The 21,863-nt window shown below is 41.2% G+C and overlaps 1 protein-coding gene across 1 annotated transcript in view; it reads left to right on the forward strand.

Moving 5' to 3' along the window:
• oxsr1b (oxidative stress responsive kinase 1b) overlaps positions 1-19,712 on the forward strand; it is a 48,936-nt gene extending 29,224 nt beyond the window's left edge. The window contains exons 5-18 of the mRNA XM_080020289.1: positions 5,970-6,025; positions 6,216-6,325; positions 7,104-7,205; positions 7,697-7,830; positions 8,294-8,342; positions 9,080-9,145; positions 10,914-11,036; positions 14,708-14,743; positions 15,531-15,665; positions 15,809-15,858; positions 16,068-16,120; positions 16,363-16,431; positions 16,761-16,825; positions 17,225-19,712. Of these exons, the coding sequence (XP_079876415.1) occupies positions 5,970-6,025; positions 6,216-6,325; positions 7,104-7,205; positions 7,697-7,830; positions 8,294-8,342; positions 9,080-9,145; positions 10,914-11,036; positions 14,708-14,743; positions 15,531-15,665; positions 15,809-15,858; positions 16,068-16,120; positions 16,363-16,431; positions 16,761-16,825; positions 17,225-17,299 (1,123 nt within the window). The 3' untranslated portion in view covers positions 17,300-19,712. The remainder of the gene's footprint in view (positions 1-5,969; positions 6,026-6,215; positions 6,326-7,103; positions 7,206-7,696; positions 7,831-8,293; positions 8,343-9,079; positions 9,146-10,913; positions 11,037-14,707; positions 14,744-15,530; positions 15,666-15,808; positions 15,859-16,067; positions 16,121-16,362; positions 16,432-16,760; positions 16,826-17,224) is intronic.
• The last annotated feature ends 2,151 nt before the right edge of the window (positions 19,713-21,863 follow it).

The following is a 21,863-nucleotide window of genomic DNA, read 5'->3' on the forward strand; positions in this document are numbered from 1 at the left end:
ACGCTGCCTTCTTCCCAACTTGTTTTAAATGGTTGAATAATGTTTTTAACACTATATATTAAGGTCTTGTAATAAGTGTTAATTGCTAGTTAGGCCCTTAAGTCCTTATAAGATGCTTATTAACATTGTGTTAAGACTCTAAGTGTTAATAAGAGCATCATAATGTTTCTTGTTGGATTATTAGGCATTTAAAAGCACTGAAAAGACTTAACTGTTTATAGATTGCTTAAGAATATTAATTAAAGCCTTATGAGTTTCTTTATAATAACATTACAAACACATTTATTGAGTTTCACTAACTTACCTATTATGTCATTGTTAAACTTTTACTACAAGAGGAGCTTTTTTGTTGCTTTATTAAGATGAATACATACTTTATTACGCAATGATTAGTAGTTAACTATGCACTTATTAACAGTTAACATTTAAAGCACATTTAGAGCACAAAGGGCTTTCCAAAAGAAACAAAATAAAATACAATGACGGAATCAAAACAGAGCATTAAAACAAGGCAAAAAATTAAAAATACAACAGTAAGAGGAGATAATAGGAAAAGTAGTGACATTAAGGTTAAGGTTATAAGGGTATATTAGGTTAAGGATCTTAAGGTTATGCCTGTACACTGAAATGCAGAGGTGGGTAGAGTAGCCAAAAACTCTACTCAAGGAAAAAGTATTGTTACTTTAAAATAATCATGACTCAAGTAGAAGTGAAAGTAGTCATCCAAATAATTACTTGAGTAACAAAGTATCTCCTGAAAAAATTACTCAAGTACCGAGTTACTTCACATGATCTGATTTATTGAAATAACAGATGAACGTAAATGTCCAAAATATAACATAACATGTAAATGCTTGGCCAATCAAAATACACAAAATATAAAATAGCCCTGTGCAAATGTGTCAAGAGATGACACCAAACTCAATGAGGAACAATTTAATTTGAATGTGAAATTTTCTTTGTTTTATATAGACCAATTTACAGCATAAATATCCATGATTCAGCAGATATATTTTGAGTTACTTAAAAATGTATGTTGACATTTGAATGTAATTCAGTTCTATTAAGATGAATTTATTTTAGGCTGTGTACTGTTGTACCTGATTTGTATTATTGTTATTATTATTATTTTGTTTTAGTATTTTGAGGAAGGCAATTGCCAGATACTTTTGCTGGTTCTCTATTTTTTACTTAGTCAAAATTTTCCTAGAAAAAATAAAACGGGAGACGGGAGAGAAAGTAAGAGAGAAAAGACAAGGCCGAGGTGAGAGTTGCCTAAACCATCATTATGAGTTTATATTAATGAAGTGATGTGGTGTGCATCTTCAGATGTGTCTGCATTATTCTATTTGTCATAATTTCTAAATATCTAAGAGATGATTCCATCGATAAGTTATAGCCATAGACTGCACGTCTATGGCTGAAAAAATGATCTCTAGAAAAGAGTGGGAACCCTGAAGGTGCAAGATCAATAAGCATAAAGCTATCGAGTGCTTTCTGTCAATTTCCCCCATCTGTTTTGACTTTTTAGTCCGTTTTTTTGTGTTTAATTGAGTGAAAAGCAACTGTCATTCTACAAATTAATGCTTGTGAAACCCATATGAGACAATTATTTGGTCATGTTGTCATTTTCCCGAAGATAAACTGCCTTCCTTTGAGATTTATTGTCCTTGGAGTGTGTTACTACTTCCCGGTGTCTCCCGTGGTCCTCGTATCTGATCTAATAAAAGTTTCCAATCTCTGTTGAGAGAATATTTTCTTGTGTGTCTGGGAACAATAAGGGTTAGAGAACGGCTCCATAAATGGCTGAACGGAGAAACTATTTCTGACACATATTGAAGGTCATACCCCATGAACCTTTTTTTTTTTTTTTTTTTTTTTCATTTTATGGCTGTTTGTGGCGCTGTGAGCTTGGCACCAGGATGTGATGTCACAGACAATGACCTCTGCCTAATGCCGAGGCGCAAGCGCTACCAGATGAGGATAAATCTTTCTTGCCAGGTCCACACTGCTTGGCTAACTTTTCATGAGGTTATAAATTTAGACGGGCCTTGTATATCTTGCTTAGTCATCACTCATCGGTGCTGTATAATGACCTCTGTTTAATAGTGCCCTGCTTGATAAACTGGTATTGCTCAAAGGTATGGAAACCGCTTAAAATTTAATGGCCTTTAGAATTTCAGTCCTTTTAAGGCACTGGCCCATTTGCCTTTATGTCTCTCAGCATCATATGAATGGATGGCTGGTGGGAGTGAGGGTTTGACAGGGTTTTTAGGGATCCAGCCCGCAGTGCTGGAACCGTATTGTTTTTATTGGGATTTTTATTAATGTTTTTGTCCTAGTCATTTTTCTGAAAGTGTCTGATGCACAGCAACCACTGAACCCACGGACAGGAATGAGGCGTCGTTGTATTCGGGATAGTCCAGACATTTTGTGGTCCAAGTTTGATCCACATCGATCTATATTGTGGAGCAAATATTTCTGAAAAAAACTTCTCTAAAGAACGCGGAGCCGACATACCGGAAATAGCCTAACGAAGGGACCTGGGTTGGTGGCGCTCGGAAATTTTGTTTGAACTGATGCTGCATTCCATGGGAACTTGGAAAATTTCAATTTGTCTCAATGGAAAGTGATTGTGCATTTCACGGGAACTCTAAAAACTGGACTGTGTCACCTTATGCTCTTCCCTATGACTCACCCATTCTCTTCTGCTGTGAATCTTAATGACTGTATGAAGCCTTCATCTCAAGCTGTTTAAAAAAAACTTCTGCCTCTGTTGGGCAGACTCTTCTACATTTGTCTTACTCACCTTGGTTTAGACAAAATTAGATCCATATCACAAATTATCAATCACATTCTCTCGGACTCACTATTTTCTATGCCATTTGTGTTACCACGTGAACTGTTTTACTTTGGAATGAAACTATCCAGTTCCAATTACATCAGAGCTTATTGTTTAGGATTTTTGCCACAAGCTTTAACACTTTCCTGGCTCGGGGAGTGGTGCACCCTCGACCTGTTAATTATAGCATGCTTAACTGACTTAGGCAAAACCCCAATGCCAAAAGGTAGAAAACATGACAGGACACATTACTTCTACCAGCCGTACAGGTGTTGGATATGTTTGTATTTTGTGCACTCATCATTGCCTCTCTCGTCCTTAAGGGTAAGATTCAATCTCAACCACTCATTCAATCTCAAATGAACCATCAGAAAATCATGCTTGTTTGTGCTATTGCCACCAGGTAAAATTAGGTAACACGGTTTACATTTTCCTGTTAATTCCCTTTGAGTTGCATAAGTGGGTGCTACAGAAGTGGATTTTAACATGACCAGATGTAGTTTAGCAGTCATCACAGCTGTAAAGGTCATTGTTCTGACCTGCAAAGTGGCATTGTCACAAGCCTGGAGTGCAGTCAGAGGGTGTCTGTCCCACTGCAGACATTTCTAATGGGTTGCCTGTCTTTGGTGCAATGAGGCCTTTTGCTGAAGCTGTCAGGTCTATTCCTCATCCCCTCTTTCCTCATCTTTTCTGGTGGGACAGTTACATAACCAAGCTTGTCTAGGAATAAGCGTACACGAACGCTTCTCCACATACACAGGGGAGGTCCTTTCTGTCGAGGTTGCTCACCCTTAACGGCACAGTTTAGCCAAGGCGCTTAAAACAGGCCGACACAAATTGCCCCGCCTGTTCAGTGTGCGGCTGAGTGGTCGGTAGTTTTTTGTTTGTGTGTTAATCTTCACTCCACACAGCGCCTCGGAGACCATTTGCTTGGCCGGGGAATCCCCGTCTTTGGTTTCAGTCGCTGTTCCTAATACCGCACAAATCCTGCGTTCCATCCTTTTGGGCGCTGTGTCCACAGCTCCCCCGCCTTGTCACTGAGATCTATTGATTCTGTGGTATTTTTCCTGAAGGGCTCTGAGTGAAAGGGGTCCTCACCAGGATTCAGAAGCATTTTTTTTTTTTTTTTTTTTCAGAAGCATTTTCACAAAGACTTTAATTGCTGACCTGCATAACTCTTGAGTGCTTTCAGAGCGCTGTCCATTTGAGTAGCTCACTTGTAAATGATCATGCATTCCGCCTCTTAGCAGAGAAGTGGGGTCCTGCAACACCAGAGGGAGTTTTAAAGGCTAAACTCCCGATGTTGTGCCCCATTCTCCTTGGGGTTCAGTGAGAACCCTAAGATCTAGGTCAACGACCTTAATGGGACTTAAAGTCTAAAGTCAGATCAAGAGCTAAGATCGCCGAAGTGAAGCTTCTGAATCAACACACGTGTTGTGCTTCGCCCTCGGAAGACCCCCTCTGCTCTAGCAATATGTAAGCAATTATCAAGAAGGTCTTGGTAGCACAGGAACATTTTCAACCACCACAAACATTCATGCACCAAATGCTTCCTCCTGTTGCTTCACTGCGTGTGTCTGTGTGCGTATTTGTGTGTACTAATGTGTGAGCAGAATTGTATGCCCCCCTGCATAGTGCGAAAAAGACAAGGGAGGCTTTGTTCCGTGGAAGCTCTGGAAGCCGTGCTCCATCTCATCCCCATACCAGTCTATTTTTACTTTCATTGAGACTCATTTGTTCTTCTGGAGTGGTCCAAGAGCAGTTTTTACGAGCAGAATTCTGCAGTATTTCACTCTGGTGCCCCCTCTTGGTTTCAAAGCGAACTCAATAGTTAGGTCATACATTCCTGGTAAATTACCTGAATTAAAGTTTTCTCCCCATAATTAAATAGTGAGGAACAACATAGAGTGTAATATCCGTTAAGGAAATCAGTTTTAGGAAGCCGTCTTGTTTTTGTTTTTTTTCCTCCCCCATTTATCAACATAAAAATGTGGATTCAGTTCATAGCCCTCCCTTTCCCCTGAACACCTCGCGGTGACGACTCTTTTCCCTGAATCGTGACATTGCCTCCATCCTATCTTTTTGTTATTTCCACGCCTTTCACATGACCCTTTGTCAGACTTATCTCTGGTGAGTCTGTTGCCATGACGACTGTCTGGCGAGTGAGGTGGCGGTGTTCATCCGCTGTGTGTCTATGTCTGTGTGAGTCTCTGTTAGTGCATGTGAGCATTCAGAGGTGCGAGCACGTGCAGACAGGCACTCAGACAGCTGTCCCCCCCCCCATATCCTCTTAGCACTACCGGGGGAGTCCAAGCTGGGATGAGCAAATTCACTGCTCTCAACCGCAAATAAAAGCTATATTATACAAAATATTATACCGGGCTGAATACGAGGAAACTTTGGCGCACGGAGGAAAGGAAATAACCTTCTGTAAAAGCTTCATCTAATGACCTTTTTACAGTAAAGTAATAATTTTTGATAGTAGCTCCAATTATGCCGTTAAATTATCTCGAGAAGGCCCTTTGGAATTGCTCATTTGAAGTGTCTATGTACTGGATTGTACAGGGGCTGAAAGTAATAGTGCCGCACGGATAGTTGCTCTTTCTGTAGTACCAGATTGACTGTTGCAAACAAAACATAGCAGGTGAAATAGCTGTAAGTATGTCCTTGGACCTTTTGTAAACTGAAATTGATCAAACTGAGAACAGTTGTGAGTCTCTACCTGAGGGACCAGGATGGTGCCAAATGATCCGCTTTTCGCTGTAAAGAGCTACTCCTATGCCTAATGAGGCTTCCGTGTTCACCATCTCCTGTTCTTCGATTTTAAGCTTTGATGTCAAGTTGGCAATATGCGATGAGAATGGAATGAGGAGGAATTAGAGGATGTTGTCCTTGGTACGATGGTCTCACTGTCGCCCAGTGGATTCAATTTATGATTCCGACAACAGCTAAGTTCCTGTCAAAGGCCTGTGGTTTTGTTTAAACCCTGTCACAAGTCACACTGGATATTGGCAAGATCTTCTTGACTAAAATTCAAATGTCAAAATCTACAATGGTTTTTGCATGGACAAGCGAGGCTCAATCCTGTCAGACACTTCTGTAATATGTCGTCCTTTGTCTTTTTTAGGGACTTGAAGGCAGGGAACATTCTGCTTGGGGAAGATGGCTCGGTGCAAATTGCAGGTATTTAGTCCAAAAGCAGTCAAAAGAAACAGATTTCATAGTAGCTGATCTAGACAACCAGAGAAGACATTGAAGAATTTGCCACTTAGCTTTTTTTTTTTTAAGCTACACTAAGGTAGTTCACGGGTAGTTTGTTGACAAGACAAGGAACCACATGTAGTTCAAATGTGTTTATTTCTTTTTTCTTTAGACTTTGGTGTCAGTGCCTTTCTAGCTACAGGAGGTGACATCACTAGAAATAAAGTCCGGAAAACGTTTGTGGGAACGCCATGTTGGATGGCTCCAGAGGTCATGGAACAGGTGAGTGCTTGTGAGAAAGTTAATCCTCTGTTTGACCGATATTTATCGAGAGATATGTATATATACATATATATTATTATTTTTATTTTTTTTTGGAACAGATTTGCATTATTATCATGTCTAGCGGATCGATATTCGCAGTAAATATGAAAATATTGTGTTAAACTTTACACATGTCGTGTATCAAAAGGACATATTTTAGTGTCATCATATCAACCTATGACAGAAAAAGAAAAATGGAACATTATCTGCTTTGACCATCTGCTTAGACCCCTGTAACAATGGCAGAGCACAACCACCAACCAATGCACAACCACGTTTAATATGGTCTCTTCTTACTTGAGAAAGATGAGAAAATAAGACATCAATTGGCAGAGCACGGCACATTAAACTGTTTACATTTAAGATTCTTTGGTGCTATGATTCATGCCTAATTCAGTGAATTATAAATGCATTTCTAAGAATGTGAATGTTGAGCTATTGCTTCAGGCCTCACATTTCTAACTAAGTACTTATAATACTTTGGAATCTGAGCTTGTGGGCTTTAAAATGGAGAGAATTTCTAGTTGTAAAAATGGCTTCTTAAGGAAGGGGAAATGCCCAGACTGTTTCAGCAGTAAGCCTATTAAAACTAGTGTCTACACTTCTCTGTCTGTAAACATAGCTCAGAGAAGAGGGAGAATGCTCTTCACTATCACGTCCTGGTTCAGCTTCATCTGAAGAGCAGATCAAAGTTGATGTGATCGGCGTGAGCTGAGGATTTTATTCTCGTCTGCAGGTCAGGGGTTACGACTTCAAAGCCGATATCTGGAGCTTTGGCATCACAGCCATCGAGCTCGCCACTGGGGCCGCACCTTATCACAAATACCCCCCCATGAAGGTGAGTTCTCAGTTAGTGTACAACTGTGTATGTACAGCACAGGCCCACGTTGCTCTTCTCTGCTCCTCCACAACTGAATGTGGTATGAAGCCTTTCTCTGTTTTAATGAAGGTAAAAGTGATCCGTATAAATTATTGTGTCAAAAGAAAAAATATACATTCTACATTTGGTCATTTTATTTTTATTTTTATTTATTTTTTGCTGGTCCTATTCAAGAATGTTGGAAATTATTATTGATTTACACTTAAACATACTGTTTATACATATGGCTATTGAGAATATTATCCTGATGGTTTATATTGGTTTATTGTCATTATTTTTACTTATGACCCTATGGTCACTTTATTGCTCTCTAACCCGCCAAATTTTCTGCAAGGTGGTCATTAAAGTGCAATCAAATTTCAGATGATATTAAATCAGATGGTGATTTAATGTCCCTGTGGGGAAATAGTCGTTTTGGTCTGAATGTTATTGCGGTGTTGTGTGTTCAGGTGTTGATGCTGACGCTACAGAACGATCCCCCTGGTCTGGAGACCGGCATCACAGACAAGGAGATGGTGAAGAAATACGGCAAATCTTTCAGGAAGATGATTTCCCTGTGTCTACAGAAGGATCCAGAGAAAAGGTGCGTACGATGATTGCCCGAGGAGGAGAACAACAATACTATATAAGGCAGGAGGCCACAAACTATATTGAGATCAAACTGAGATGTTGACTCTGGGCCATTTATAGAACATGCATCTAGAAGTTGATTCAGTTAGCACATTATACATGTACTTTTTAATTTCCTAATCAACTCATTTAGCAAAGGACTAAGAAATATAAGTAAATATATAAGGCGGAAAAAAGATAAAATAGAACAATCTCTAAATCAACCTCATAAGGAAGTATTCCTTCAAATGGGATCCAATTTTTTTTTTCATTATCAATTCACCTAAAGGATTAAAAAAAATTAAGCTAATATAGTATTTGATATTTATTCCTACCATAAGGACTATCAAAAGCCTCCTCTCCATAATGTTGAAAAGCCTAGGGTTAGGGATAATTGTTGTTTCTCCCCCTTTTTTTTTTTTTTTTTTTTTTCTCAGGCCAACGTCGTCAGAGTTGCTGAAGCATAAATTCTTCCAGAAAGCAAAGGTACGTTGTTGTTTTTTCCTCCGGCCCTTGACGCCCAATCAGTTGACCAGCGAGTCAGCAGACACATGCACGACAGAGAGAGTTGGGCACTGAACCTGAAAGGCCCTTTCTCTCCGTCACCCCCAGAATGATCACGATGTTTGAAATAGCCAGACACATGATACGTATCTGGGTCCAAAATACATTCAACCCCACCCCAAGGTGTGTATCAAGCCTTTTTGTCGGTTGGCTCATCTGTTTGATATATTCCACCCGAGCTGAGGTCATTTCAGCATTCCACTGGACGCTGCTATAACAAAGGCGGGGATAAGCTTTCTATTTCTAGCTTCCGGCTGTTCAGTACTCTAGAAACAGAAACAACTGGAGTGCTGGTTCAGCTTTTAACATAGCCTGAATGCTACTTGGTTTTTTGTGCATGACTCTAGTCAGTAGGCCTGCAGTACTTGATATGTACAGCAGAGGGCGTCATATATGACAATTTAATAACTGTGTGTGTCAGGCCCACTTGTGGCGATGACAGTACACCCAGACTAGACCAATTATACTCAGAATGTATTGAAGCGGAAAATGAGTGAATGACAAAATGATTATGGCTATGAAATTGAATCACATTAGATTTTGTTAATGCATTTTGTGTTAATATTATTGTTAAAAACTTCAGTTATCAATGCTCTTTCTTCAAAAACTGCCTCATAGCATTTAAAATGAGATCTTTATTTTCTTCTTTCTCATGGCAGAATAACGAGTACCTGCAAGAGAGGTTACTTCAGAGAGCGCCCACAATAACAGAGAGATCAAGAAAGGTAAGGAAAACCATTGGAGTGAAATTAGAGTCTTTAAAAACTTGTAAAAAAAAAAAAAATGTTTTTAATCTTTCCAACAACTAATGCGTCTTGCAAAGTTTACAGGATAGGTTCGCTATTTATTTACTTTTTTTTTTAACGCAGGCCTTGATGAACCAAATGTTGGTTCCCATCATTAATAACTTTTCATAGCACAACCTCGCCAAACACATTACTATTGAGAAACTTACCACTCTGCTGCAGCTCCTCACTGTGCTTAGATGAAGTCTAATGGGCAAACGTTTAAGCCCTGGGCCACATCGTCAGCGACGTGTCGTCAACACGAAAGGGGCGTGTCATTTGACGTCTTCATCCCGTCTACGACGCGCTTGCGTAAGCAGCATTCCCCAGACTTGAAACTTCAAATTGTGAAATTTCTCAATTTTCATTGGGTAAGTGAATCTCTGCGTTTGTTTATTAATGTAATTGGATTAGTTAGTTTAGCGCATATTGTTTCCATTTACACACAGCAGCTTCTGGCTTGAATACAATGTGTTATATTGCCGGAATGAATAATAATCTTTAAATACAACATGTTTTATCACTGGAATGAGTAATAATCTTTAAATACATTGCGGCTATTGGCTGGAGGAAGGCGGTGCCGCTTCTTTCTCTGTGGGTCGGAAGGAGGAGGCACAGGGACGGCAGCGGTGGGTTCGTCCCATACCAGATGAGGATGCAGGAGATTTCCACAATCTAGATAACTGTATTCATTGTGCTATTTCTGTAATAAATTGTTTTCTGATTATTTTTTGTAATCAGTTATTTGTGGTTCGGTTATTAAATGAAAAAAAAAAAATATAATAATAATATGTGAAAAAATCTCTTGCCGACAGGTACGGTATACCAGACCAATAAAATCTTCCTTACACAAGTGATGTTGAATTTGTTGTGGGGGAAAATGTTTTGGTTTGTTAATTAAACTCATTTTTCCACGTCGGGACTGTACATCATCGATTTTATATATGTGGTTGATACATACTAGGCTTGCTCATTTTTCTAGGTCATTTTCACTGAATACATCTTTCGAATGGACCTCTACGGTGAATCTACGCCCCAGTTTACGCTTTGCGACTGGAAAAATAAAGCTGAAGCTTAAGAAAACGTGAGGGGTTCAGGAGCGTCGCGGCATGCGGCTTTTGCAACGATGTCGCTTCTGCGGGTGTGACCTTCCATATCGATTAACATGGAAGCATATCTGAAGTGCTTTCGCAACGCTGACGTGTCGCCTCTCGTGTGGCCCAGGGGGTTAGCCTTGAAAAAATCATTTTGAATATGCTTTTGGGAAACGGGAAGCTCACATTTTGTGCCATAGTGTATTTCCATCGTGTATGTTTTGAATAATGGGGATATGACGTTATTTGAAACTACTTTTTGCAATCGCCGCAGTACGTCCAAAGTCTGACATTGGCAACAAAGTCTAAAGGCGAGCAACTTCTGGTTTCTAGTCTCTCACGTTAAGAGTGGATGTAGCCAAAAGCCCCATTAGACTGCACTTAAGCACAGGGAGAAACTGTAGCGGAGTGGTAAGTTTCTCAATAGTAAAAGCGTCCAGCGAGGTTGTCATATGAACAGTTATAAATGATGGGAACCAACATTTGAATGAAGCCTCGCTTGAAAAATGGCGACCCTGTGGCATGGAAGCCTCGACCAGAGTTTCCATGCGGAATCAAACATGCCACTTTCAGTCGTCGTTAGAATCCGTGTGTGCGGTGTTCCCTGTCCACAGGTGCGAAGAGTGCCCGGCTCCAGCGGCCGGCTGCACAAAACGGAAGACGGTGAGTGGGAGTGGAGCGACGACGAGTTGGACGAGGAAAGCGAGGAAGGCCGCGCCGCTGTCGCTGCGCTAAGGGTGAGAAGGTCCGGAGCGGCTTCCGAGCTCCATCCCGACACACCTCGATGCCAGATCATTTGTAACGCACAGCCCATCATGTCCACGCACTGTCTGTAATGGCCTCTAGAGATGTCCTCTCACTGTTGTATCGGTTTTACGCGTCGTTCTCATGTCCGTGTACGAGCGTGCTAGTCCTGTGTCCAGTGTCCCTCCACTCAGTCTCCTGTGTGTGTGTGTTCTCTGTCTGGCGAAGGAGCAGCAGTCCAAGGCTGTTAGCGCACCCAGGCGACAAGTGCGCTTCTCCTACCCACTCGAGCTGCCCGCGGCCAGGGTTGTCCCTCTGCCTCCCAAATACAAATGCTTCTCCTAACAAGGAAGGACTCTCTCTGCCCACATATGACCTAAGAGAAGAGAGTAGGGGAGTCGGTATTGACGAACTAAGCGGTTTGGCTTTAGGTCGTAGGTATCGATTATCGTAGCTGGTTAAAAACGTATGCCACTTCGCCAGGTGAATCCAGTGCCACAGGCGTGACCTCACGTATTTAAATTTCTCGTGCCCTGACTGAGGAGGCCTGTACAGTTCGAGTTACATAACTTGAGACCCATCGCCAGTCCAGCTGACGTAAAGCTCGCCTGGCAATAATTAAGTTCATTTTTGGCCATTTGGTTTCAGGAAACCTAATGGCCAGGTCACAAAGGGTTCTCAAACGCCGCATGGGTATAGAGGATTACCGATTATGTAGCAGATGTGGCCTGGAAAATAAATATTGAATGTGCTGTGATTTCAACAGCTGTGGATCCGTTCTACATCAAATTTCCTACAAAGCCAAACTGCATACACCGGTCGCCTCCTGCCGACTGTCAAAACGTTTTCATCTTGGAGGAACTCTGATGCAGGGCAGTTCAGTGTCAGGGTACAGGGATTTTGAGGCTCATGCAGCGCTCGAGACAAGAGAGAGTTTCCCCTTCCTGGAAGCCATTTGTATTTCTTTTGTTCTATTTTTCAAGGCTGTTTGATGTAACTGATACTGACTAATTCAAACCTTTTAATCAATGTGAGGTGCCGTACTTATCAACCTTGCAAGAGAACCTAAATTGAAGTACTAATGGTCATTGATCAATTAAATCATCATAACTTAAATGCAGTTTTGTTTTCTTCTTTTGAATGGCAAACTGAACTTGGAGTGTTTGGTACACACTGAACTCATTTTGAATATGACTTTTTTTTTTTTTAAACATATCGCAAAAACTTTTCTTTTTTTTTTTACCCAGTAAATAACTTCATTATAAGATGACAACAATAGTTTCTGGGTAAACGTTTTGATTCGGTTGTTTATGTGCAGTTGTGTAGAAACTATAGCAGCCTCTTGGTAGCCCTGTCATCAGTTATTCCCAGTCTCCTGAGACCACCATCAAACTACCTCTACTTTACTCTACCTCTACTTCACCTCTCCGCTACCTGCCTCTACTCACCTGCTACTCTACTCTGTGTACTCTACCTGCCTTTGCTTTACGTGTACTCTTCCTGACTTTACTGTATGTGTACTTGACCTGCCTTTACTGTATGTGTGCTCTAGCTTCCTTTACTCTACACATACTCTACCTGCCTTCACCCTAGATGTACTCTAACTGCCTCTATTTTACAGCTACTAGACCTGCCTTTCCTCCACCTGCCTCTACTTTACTTCTTCTCTACTTGCCTCTGCCTGTACTCTACCTGCCTCTACTTTACCTCTACTCTACCTGTCTCTACCCAGCCTCTACCCAACCAACCTTTACTCTACCTGTACTCTACCTACCACTCCTCGACTTGACCTGCAGCTACTCTACCTGTACTATATCTGCCTCTACCCTACCTATACTCTTATCTGCCTCTACTTTGCCCCTACTCAGCCAGTCTTTACTCTACCTGTACTCTACTCTACCTGTACTCTACCTGCCTCTACTTTACCTGTACTCTACCTGCCTCTCCTCTACCTGTACTCTACCTGCCTCTACTTTACCTCTTCTCTATCTGCCTCTACCCTGCCTCTACCCTATCTGTGATCTACTTGCCTCTACCTAACCTCTACCTGACCAGCCCTCACTCTACCTGTAATCTACCTACCTCTACCCTACAGTGCCTGTACTCTACTTGCCTCTACTTTACCCCTACTCAGCCAGCCTTTACTCTACCTGTACTCTATCTGCCTCTACCCTACCTGTACTCTACCTGCCTCTGCTCTTCCTGCCTCTACTCTACCTGTCTCTACCTAGCCTCTACCCTCCCAACCTTTACTCTCCCTACCTCTACTCTACCTGTATTCCAGCTGCCTCTACTTTACCTCTTCTTGACCTGCAGCTACTCTACCTGTACTCTATCTGCCTCTACCCTACCCATACTCTACCTGCCTCTACTTTACTCCTACTCAGCCAGCCTTTACTCTACCTGTACTCTACCAACCTTTACTCTACCTGCCTCTACTTTACCTCTTCTCTATCTGCCTCTACCCTATATGTAATCTACTTGCCTCTACCTGACCAGCCGCCACTCTACCTGTACTCTACCTACCTCTACTTTAGCTCTTCTCTCTCTGCCTCTACCCTATCTGTAATCTACTTGACTCTACCTACCTCTACCCTACAGTACCTGTACTCTCTCTACTTGCCTCTACTTTACCCCTACTCATTCAGCCTTTACTCTACCTGTACTCTACCTACCTTTACTCTACCTGTATTTTACCTGCCTCTACTTTACCTCTTCTCTACCTGTCTCTACTTTGCCTCTATTCTACCTCTACTGTCTCACGAAGTGATGAGGGAATCCATGATTTCCATCAATATCTTGGTGATATATGATTGGATTTCATTGTTAAATTTGTACATTTTGTGCATTATTTGACATGTATCTGTGTCATAAGGTAAAATATGTGACGTCGATCATGAGACTATATTTTGAGTCAGGCTTCGGGCTGCTTTGATCATCTAAATGAGTTCACGAGTCAGTTTGTCTCCTTGTTTTCCTCACAGTTGGGCTTTCCTTTGCAGACAGGCGGTCTCTAAATCAGACACAAAGTTGATTGTGTGGACGCTCTTAATTTGCCTTTGCCTCCATTGATTCTGCTTGTCATCTTTTTGAATCTAATACAGCAAAATGCCCTGCTCAGAAATGTCACTCGTTTATGTTTCCGTTATCAAACTTCTAGATCAAGTAGATGTAGAAGGAATTTGACTGTTGATTACGACGGTAAAGGTTTGAAATAATTTTGGAAATTAAATGTCCAGCTACCTGTGGCTTTTATGCCTTTAATAACAAAATCAACACATCAACTGGCCCTGCAGTCTGTTTCTTTGAGATGATAATAAGTATTGGACACATCTTGTCCCTGCTGCATTGATTCTGAAAATAAACATTGACGCATCAAGAAGGAAAATAAATGAGTGACGAAAGCATACAGCTATGTTTGCTTTCTCATGCGCAAGAAAGTGTGTGTGTGTGTGTGTGTGTGTGTGTGTGTGTGTGTGTGTGTGTGTGTGTGTGTGTGTGTGTGTGTGTGTGTGTGTGTGTGTGTGTGTGTGTGTGTGTGTGTGTGTGTGAGAGAGTCAGTGAGAGAGTCAGTGAGAGTCAGTGAGTGAGAGATTTTGATTGATTCATGGCAGAGATGTTTAAGTTCCAAATATAATCTTCTCATCTGTTTTCCATCCTGTAGTCGCCAAGAGTGAAGGAGGGATCCCAGAATTCTGAGGTGAGTGCCAGAGACGCTCAATCAATTGCTTCAATAAGATAAGATACCCCCCGTGGATAAGATAAGATACCCCCTGTGGGGTCAATTTAGGTGTTGCAGCATTGCTGTGGGGACCATGAAGTACAGAGCAAGAAGATATGTATACTAAATTCACAAACAAATCAACAAAATAACAATTAAATAAGTAATAAACAGCTCAAGAATAGTCAGTGCAAATTAAAAAAGTATATAAAATATAAGATGAGCAATGTGCAAAGTAGCATAAGAAAATCTATTATAACAATGACAGCAGCATATTTATATTTAAACATTACATTTAGCAGACGCTTTTATCCAAAGCGACTTACAATTATTCAAACACCGACAGACGCAGCCATCAGGAGCAATGAGGGGTTAAGTGTCTTGCTCAAGGACACTACAGCATGCTAGCAGGAGGAGCCTGGGATCCAACCAGCAACCTTTAGATTACTAGACCACCAGCTCTACCTCCTGAGCTACCATCCCTAACCATCCCTAAACCTTAAGCCTAAACAAAGGAATGCATACACAATTATAAAATTCTTGAAGCTGCATTAAGCGATATTTCTGCTACTCAATTGTGTCAGAGTTTGTTTATGTAAATTGTGATTTTGTTAAGTTTGGCTTAATGCAGTTTTTAACGTGTGTGTGTGTGTATATATATATATATATATATATATATATCCACACACAGTTCCAGTGATGCTTATTACAGCTCTACTGACACACGACATGCAGTAATTTTGGGGATTTTCTGGACTGTCTCCAGCAGGTTTTCCAGTCGACGGATCCTTTAAGCAGCCATCTCCAGCCACCGGCCACAGAACTACCTCAGGCTCCAGGCCCGGCTCCGATCACCACGCAGGCGGCAGCTCCCGCACCGGGCCTTCCTGTGCCTCTCCAGGTAGGTCCCTCCGCCCCCGGATTCCATGGTGTTTAAAACATCTCTTTGGGACTGCATGTCAACCAAATTTTATAATATAGGTCTTTCAGTGACCAGTTATCCTGTGGCCTTTGTTTAATTAGTGTTTTCCTGTGTTTTGACAGCCTGCAAGCGACGCTGCTAAGGCTCCTATCAGTTTGGTATTGAGGTTAAGGTGCGTGTCTCATTTCTCCTGCAATGAAATCCACGTACTGTGCGTTGAGAGTAGCCAGAACAAACATAATCTGTCGCGTGTTCAGACTGAGAGAAAAGTATATGATTTCTTATCATTTCTGTCAGACGGTGGTTTCAGTGCTGGCTAAGTGTCAGGACTGAGAGTTGTGATTAATTCATAAATGTTTTTTTTTTCCCCTTTTCCACCAGAAATTTAAAGAAGGAACTAAACGACATCCGCTTCGAATTCATGCCAGGGAGAGGTAAGTCAAGTTTCATGCTATCACCCTTTGTTTTGTTTTTTTTATTTTCAAGTTGACATTTGTGCATCCTTACTTCTAGGGCAGAGGGTGAGGATATTTTGGATCTGAGTAACACAGCTAGTCTGGCACATCTCCCAGCACGCGGTGTTCTTTCAGGGGCCGTCTGCGTAGTTTCTGGTGGGCTGTGTCCAACACGGCATCTTGATGGAGTCCTGTTCCTCCGTCTCTCTCCCTCTATACAGACACGGCAGATGGAGTTTCCCAGGAGCTGGTGTCTGCAGGCCTGGTGGATGGCAAGGATTTAGTTATAGGTCAGTAACCCGCACAGGCTGCTGTCTGGACAGAGTGATTGACACGGTTTTCAGGGAGGCCAGACTTGCCATAATTTTGCTGACGGTCAATTCAGAGCTTGTTATTTTCAGATACAGATTTTATCTTAGCCTAGTGTCGGACCCAATACCCAAATCAGTGTTGGTTCATCCCGCATTAAAATAGCCTTTGTTCCAGAGTTTAGTCCTAACAGATCATTTACAATGTCTCCCTTCCTGAGTGAACAAAATAAGCTGAGTTGACATTATAAGTTAACTTTTTTCCTTTTCCCCCCACTGCGGTGAAACATCGCTCTTTTTTGTCTTTTCAGTTGCTGCTAATTTGCAGAAAATAGTTGATGAGCCTCAAGCAAATAAAAATGTCACTTTCAAACTGGTAAGTTGGAATATTAAAACGATTCAATTTAGGTCTCCAGAGTTGGCAGTTGAACAGATTTTGTCGAAATCTGTCGATATAAGGCAGAATGTGGCCAATTTAAATTAAAAATGTATTAATTAATTTGTTTATTTATTTGTTTTCACTTAACCCTTTATTAAAGAAATCTGATATATTTTCAATGAACAATAATTCAATAAATGTATCCATATTTTGTTTTTGGACTGCACTTTTTCTATTTGTACACAGCTCGTGTTTCAGTGGGTTTGTTTGAGGTTTGTTTTTTTAATGGCCTGTGGATGCCCTGTGTCTCGTTCCTAGTCACTGTATCAAAGCCAAAATGTCTCATTTTGTCACTGTTTATCGAAAATGATCGAATTTCATCTGCTCTCTCACCAGGCCTCTGGAGTGGAGGGATCTGAAATTCCAGACGACGTCAAACTGATGGGCTTTGCGCAGCTGAGCATCAGCTAAACCTCCGGGACCGTGGCTTGCCAAAAAAAAAAGTGAAAAAAACAAAACAGTAGTTTAAATGCATTTCTCTCTTTCAATGGCTGTAAAGAAACAACTACTGCCAAAGAAAACCATACCGTTATATTTTGTTTCTGTCGCCCATAGGAAAAAGGCAACAGCGCCGCGCCGTGGCCGCAAAGATCCCGGCGCACAGTGTCAGAATCAAGACAAGTTTACAGTGTCTATGTAGGAAGGATGCGAGTACCTATCACAGGTTCCTTTCAGCGTGGTTCTCTTTTATTCTCTTCTTTTGTCTGCGTAATATTCGATGCATTTGCACAATCTGAACTAACGCCCCCGAAGCTGGTGAGTGTGACGCTGCCTTATCTGCTGCTCCACGCCTGGTTGTCCAACATTTATTTGGTATGACGCCTCCTTAGTGATCCAGCGACATAGTCCTTCAACACAGGGTTCCACGTTTTTCTTTACAAAACGCAGTTGATACTGATACCAGTCATTTTACATGCTTTTTATGGTTAAAATATTAAAATTAAATGAAGCCTTCACACTCTCTATCTCTATTTGGTCCAAGCAGCTTAACCCAGGCTGGTTGTTTTTATTTGATTTAGATTAATTCCAGATGAATTTTGTTCTCCCTACGCATAAAAATCTTCATTCTAGTTTGTTTTTTTCCAGGGGGTTTCCTGGAATTTCAACCCATTCCCCCCCCCCCCAAGCTGTAACTCTCAGATGTTACCGTGACATCATACTGACTTTTTATTTAATTAAATCCTTTTATAATATGATTTCCTTGTCCTGGACGGGGGTCGCCCTTGTAGCGCAGCTGGAAAACTGACATCGATACTTTGCCCACGTAGGAAATGAGTCTTCTCTTTGCCTCCGCTTGTTTTTTTGTTCTTTTGTTTTTTTGGGGTTTTTTTTTATATATATGAAAAGTCAAAAGGGTTGGTCTTGTATACCACAACACTGTTACAACTTTTCCTCGTTAAAAGCATATATTTAAAAAAACAAAAAGAAGTTTGTGAATGAAAAGTTTTTCAACAGTGTACCTGAAGTGTTGTATGATCAGGTGTGTGTCCTGGATGTTCTCTCGTTCGGAGTGGGTTTCTCAAAGACTTAAATGCATATTTGGATGAACAACAAGTACTTGACTTAACTTCTAGTGTGTAAATAGTGACATTTGGCTTTGATTTGTTTTTATACTGGGTGTTTTCATTTGGGGATTATTATTATTTTTTTTATTTTTTTTTTCTTCTGTCCTATGCCATGATTGTGGATCGAAGGAGCGGGGAAGGTTTTGGCTTTTTAAATCCCTCTGTTTTGCGTCACGTAAGTGGTTTATTTACATGTGGCTCCAAATTTCAGCGTTTAACTTCATTTTTTTTTTTATTTCCATCCCCGTGTCCACGTTACAACGAGGTTCGGCGAGGTGCACCGCTTCGCCGTCTAGTTCCCTTCGGTTTTGAGCAGGGTCGACTGAAGAAGGATTACAGCTCTTAATGTTCCCAGATGAGGGATGATTATTTTAGTTACTTTGCATTTGAAGCTGAGGTTATGTGTTCTAAGATGTCGAGCTCGGACGTGTGAGATAACCTATTTCTTAGTTAAGACAATAGGTGGGTTTTTTGAAAAATGAATGTGTAATAACAAAGGTTCCATGATTACAACCTCTCTTGCCATAATTGCAATTGTCTATCTTAGTAGTTGGCTTTGAACCTCAGTAAGAAAGAGTGTTTTACCTTCCTAAAATGGCGGGTTTTACCGTTGGTGTTTTGATGGAAACTACTCTCCCAAGATGCCTATGAAAATAAATGCTGCTCGGAGGCTAAACTCTTGGTTCGTCCATCTTACATTTTACTCTCGCCTTAAAAGAATAAAACCAAGCCTCCTGTTCTGTTGGATTACGTGAAGATTATGATTTTTGGAGCGCTGTTACACCCGAGTAACTTAATTTCTTTCTTCTCCTCAAGTTGAAGCATGTTCTCATTAAAGAGGAGAAGGAAAGTCATCACCTCGGTGGTGCTTTCCAGATCTAGTGCCATTATATTGCAGAACCTTGCTGTAGTTTCAAACACCCTGGTGGGTGTAGGAGTGTGACGGGGTCCAAACGCTCCGGGACTGCATGTGTGCATTTGGGCGTGCGTTTCTGCATGCGTGTGTTGGCCAGACTGAGCCTTTCTTCCCACGGAATTCAATGTCACGTCTTTTTTTTTTTTTTTGTTGTTTTTTTCCCCCTGTCCCCTTCCAACAAACCTCTGCTGTCTTGCTTTACCGTATTTTAACGATGCTGTCAGAATACAACAGACGGCTTAAAAAAAAAAAAGGAAAAATAAAAGGTTAAGTCTCTGCATTAGCTGAAGGCTGTAATGTATTTAAATTTTTCACTTGTTTCTTAGATTTCCACTTTTTTGTTGGCTCTGTATTTTTTTTTTTTTTTTTTTTTTTTTTTTTTTTTTTGGGGGGGGGGATTACTTGGGAGTTCAAAGCATGTTCCCTTGATTATTTTTAATCAATAAAGAATGAACATATCATTCTCCTGGTTCAACTCTGTGCATCTTTACATTTGTTGCCGTTCACACCAATGCGGAGTAAGTAGCATCACGTTCCTTTCCTAATTAAATGGACTAAATGGATGTTGTGTGTTCCCACTATGCCAGTGACAGCCTCTTATTGGTACGTTGGAACATGTTGGTTCTTCTAAAGAATCTCTGCCTTAGGATCTAAGAAACTCTGCATTGACCCGAAAGTCACAAACAAGACCTTTGGCACCTGCAGGACTTTCACTCTCCAGTTTCAAGGAGGTTCTCGGTGCAGGAATTATGCCAATGCCGTTGTCTAGAAATCAGGAGGTGAGGCTTCCACTGATGCTTCCAGTGCACCTTGACACTGAAACAGGATAAGATTGCAATTTTTATGATTAATAATTTGAAGATTAAGACTGGAGTCTGGAAGTGAACTTAGTGTGGTTGTCTCCTGGCTGGCCGTGAAACACATTTTAAAAGTTATTTGAAAATGTCAATCTGGTCTTGCTTCTCTGGCTCAATGTTTTTGAGGCTCAATTCTGTTTGAGGGCCCCCTGACCTTCGGCCCCTGCATCGATACCCGGTAGGTCCGTTCTGGGATCCATCCCTGCAGAAGGGTGAACCCACAATTTCTGCTTGTAGTGTCGTAAAAATACCAAGAAAATGTTGGCACATACTGTATATAAACTTCACTAAATACACTGTTGCGGGGTCAAGGTGGCATGGTCAAGCCGCTGCTGCAGACAGGTGGTGCAGGCTCCCCTCCCGGAGTTACTCAGCGGCTGGGGATCGGGCAAATCAACAGAGGAGCTCAGCTGATTTGTACAATCCTGGGCCAGAACACCCGTTCCCAACATTAACTGCACCCCCCTGTAACTTTGACTGTGGTGATCCACAGTAAACGGAAACTTTCTAATTCAGGCTTCTTGGGTCATTTGAAAGCGAAACGCAATAGTCGGCACGTTATACCGAGAAGCTGGACCAAGATTGTTAATGTCACTAAAACTAATTTGAACACACACACACACACACACACAGCTCTGAGGCAAAATCTGACAGCTCAGCCACTGTGGCTGAACAATTTTAGAGATTAGTCCTTGAATGCTGCGGAAAATTTGTTAAATGTCTCAAGTAAGAACACAAGATACAATTCATTTAATTTAATCATTCAGAACAATTGTTTCCTTGAAAGAAAATGTATTCTTTCAACCTTTCACCACAATTGTACTAATGTTACCGGAACAAATGGTAAAAAAGCTCAGGAGTGCGACCAGAGAGGGGTCACTGGTAGTGTTATCATGAGGTGTTATCACCAATTTCACCACAATGCTCCCTGGGTTCAAGGAACCGTCTGACAAATAATTCACCGTATCAGAATTAGGCAGAGTTGTTGAGTTGTTGATCTTAAGGAAAGCAACAGCCTCAGCAATTGCCGGTCCAGTGTTTCCCGGACCTGATTAACTTTGTTTTTCAATACATGTCCGATGTTTACGTTTTCCATGTACATGTTCATTGGTTCTATGTTTAATTGTCTCCCCCGTGGTGAATCTCCCCCTGGAGAGGAGTGATGAGTTGTTTATAGACCAAACATGATAAACAGTTCTACAAAGAGGGGGGTTGGTGGTGGTCCTGTACAACAAAACTGTGCTCTTGTCATCCTACAGGTCCTCCACAGGACAGAGTTATTGCAGCAGTTATTGATGATTTCAGAATTAATAAAGAGTTGCATTGCAGGTTGAGAACTTGAACTTCACTTGCAGACTAACTTTGTCCGGGTTGCAAGAGCTTCCAAATACTCTGTGTTGTATGCCCAGCATGCTGACAGCACAGGTTAAAAAAAGAAAAGAAAACGACAACTTAACTTAACAGCTCATCCTTAATTCTAAACTTGTTTGCTTCTTAATTTGATCTTTGTAAATAAATGTTCTAGGTAAACATCTTGTAAATTCTTGAAAGTTCAGAGTTCAGATTTTGCTGGAAGAGCAGAATGTGTTAAAAGGCTGAGGGCCTCGCAGCTTCTTGTCACCCGGGCTTCTGTCAGG

Source organism: Zeus faber, assembly GCF_960531495.2.
Source record: "Zeus faber genome assembly, chromosome: 19".
NCBI classification, from domain to species: domain Eukaryota; kingdom Metazoa; phylum Chordata; class Actinopteri; order Zeiformes; family Zeidae; genus Zeus; species Zeus faber.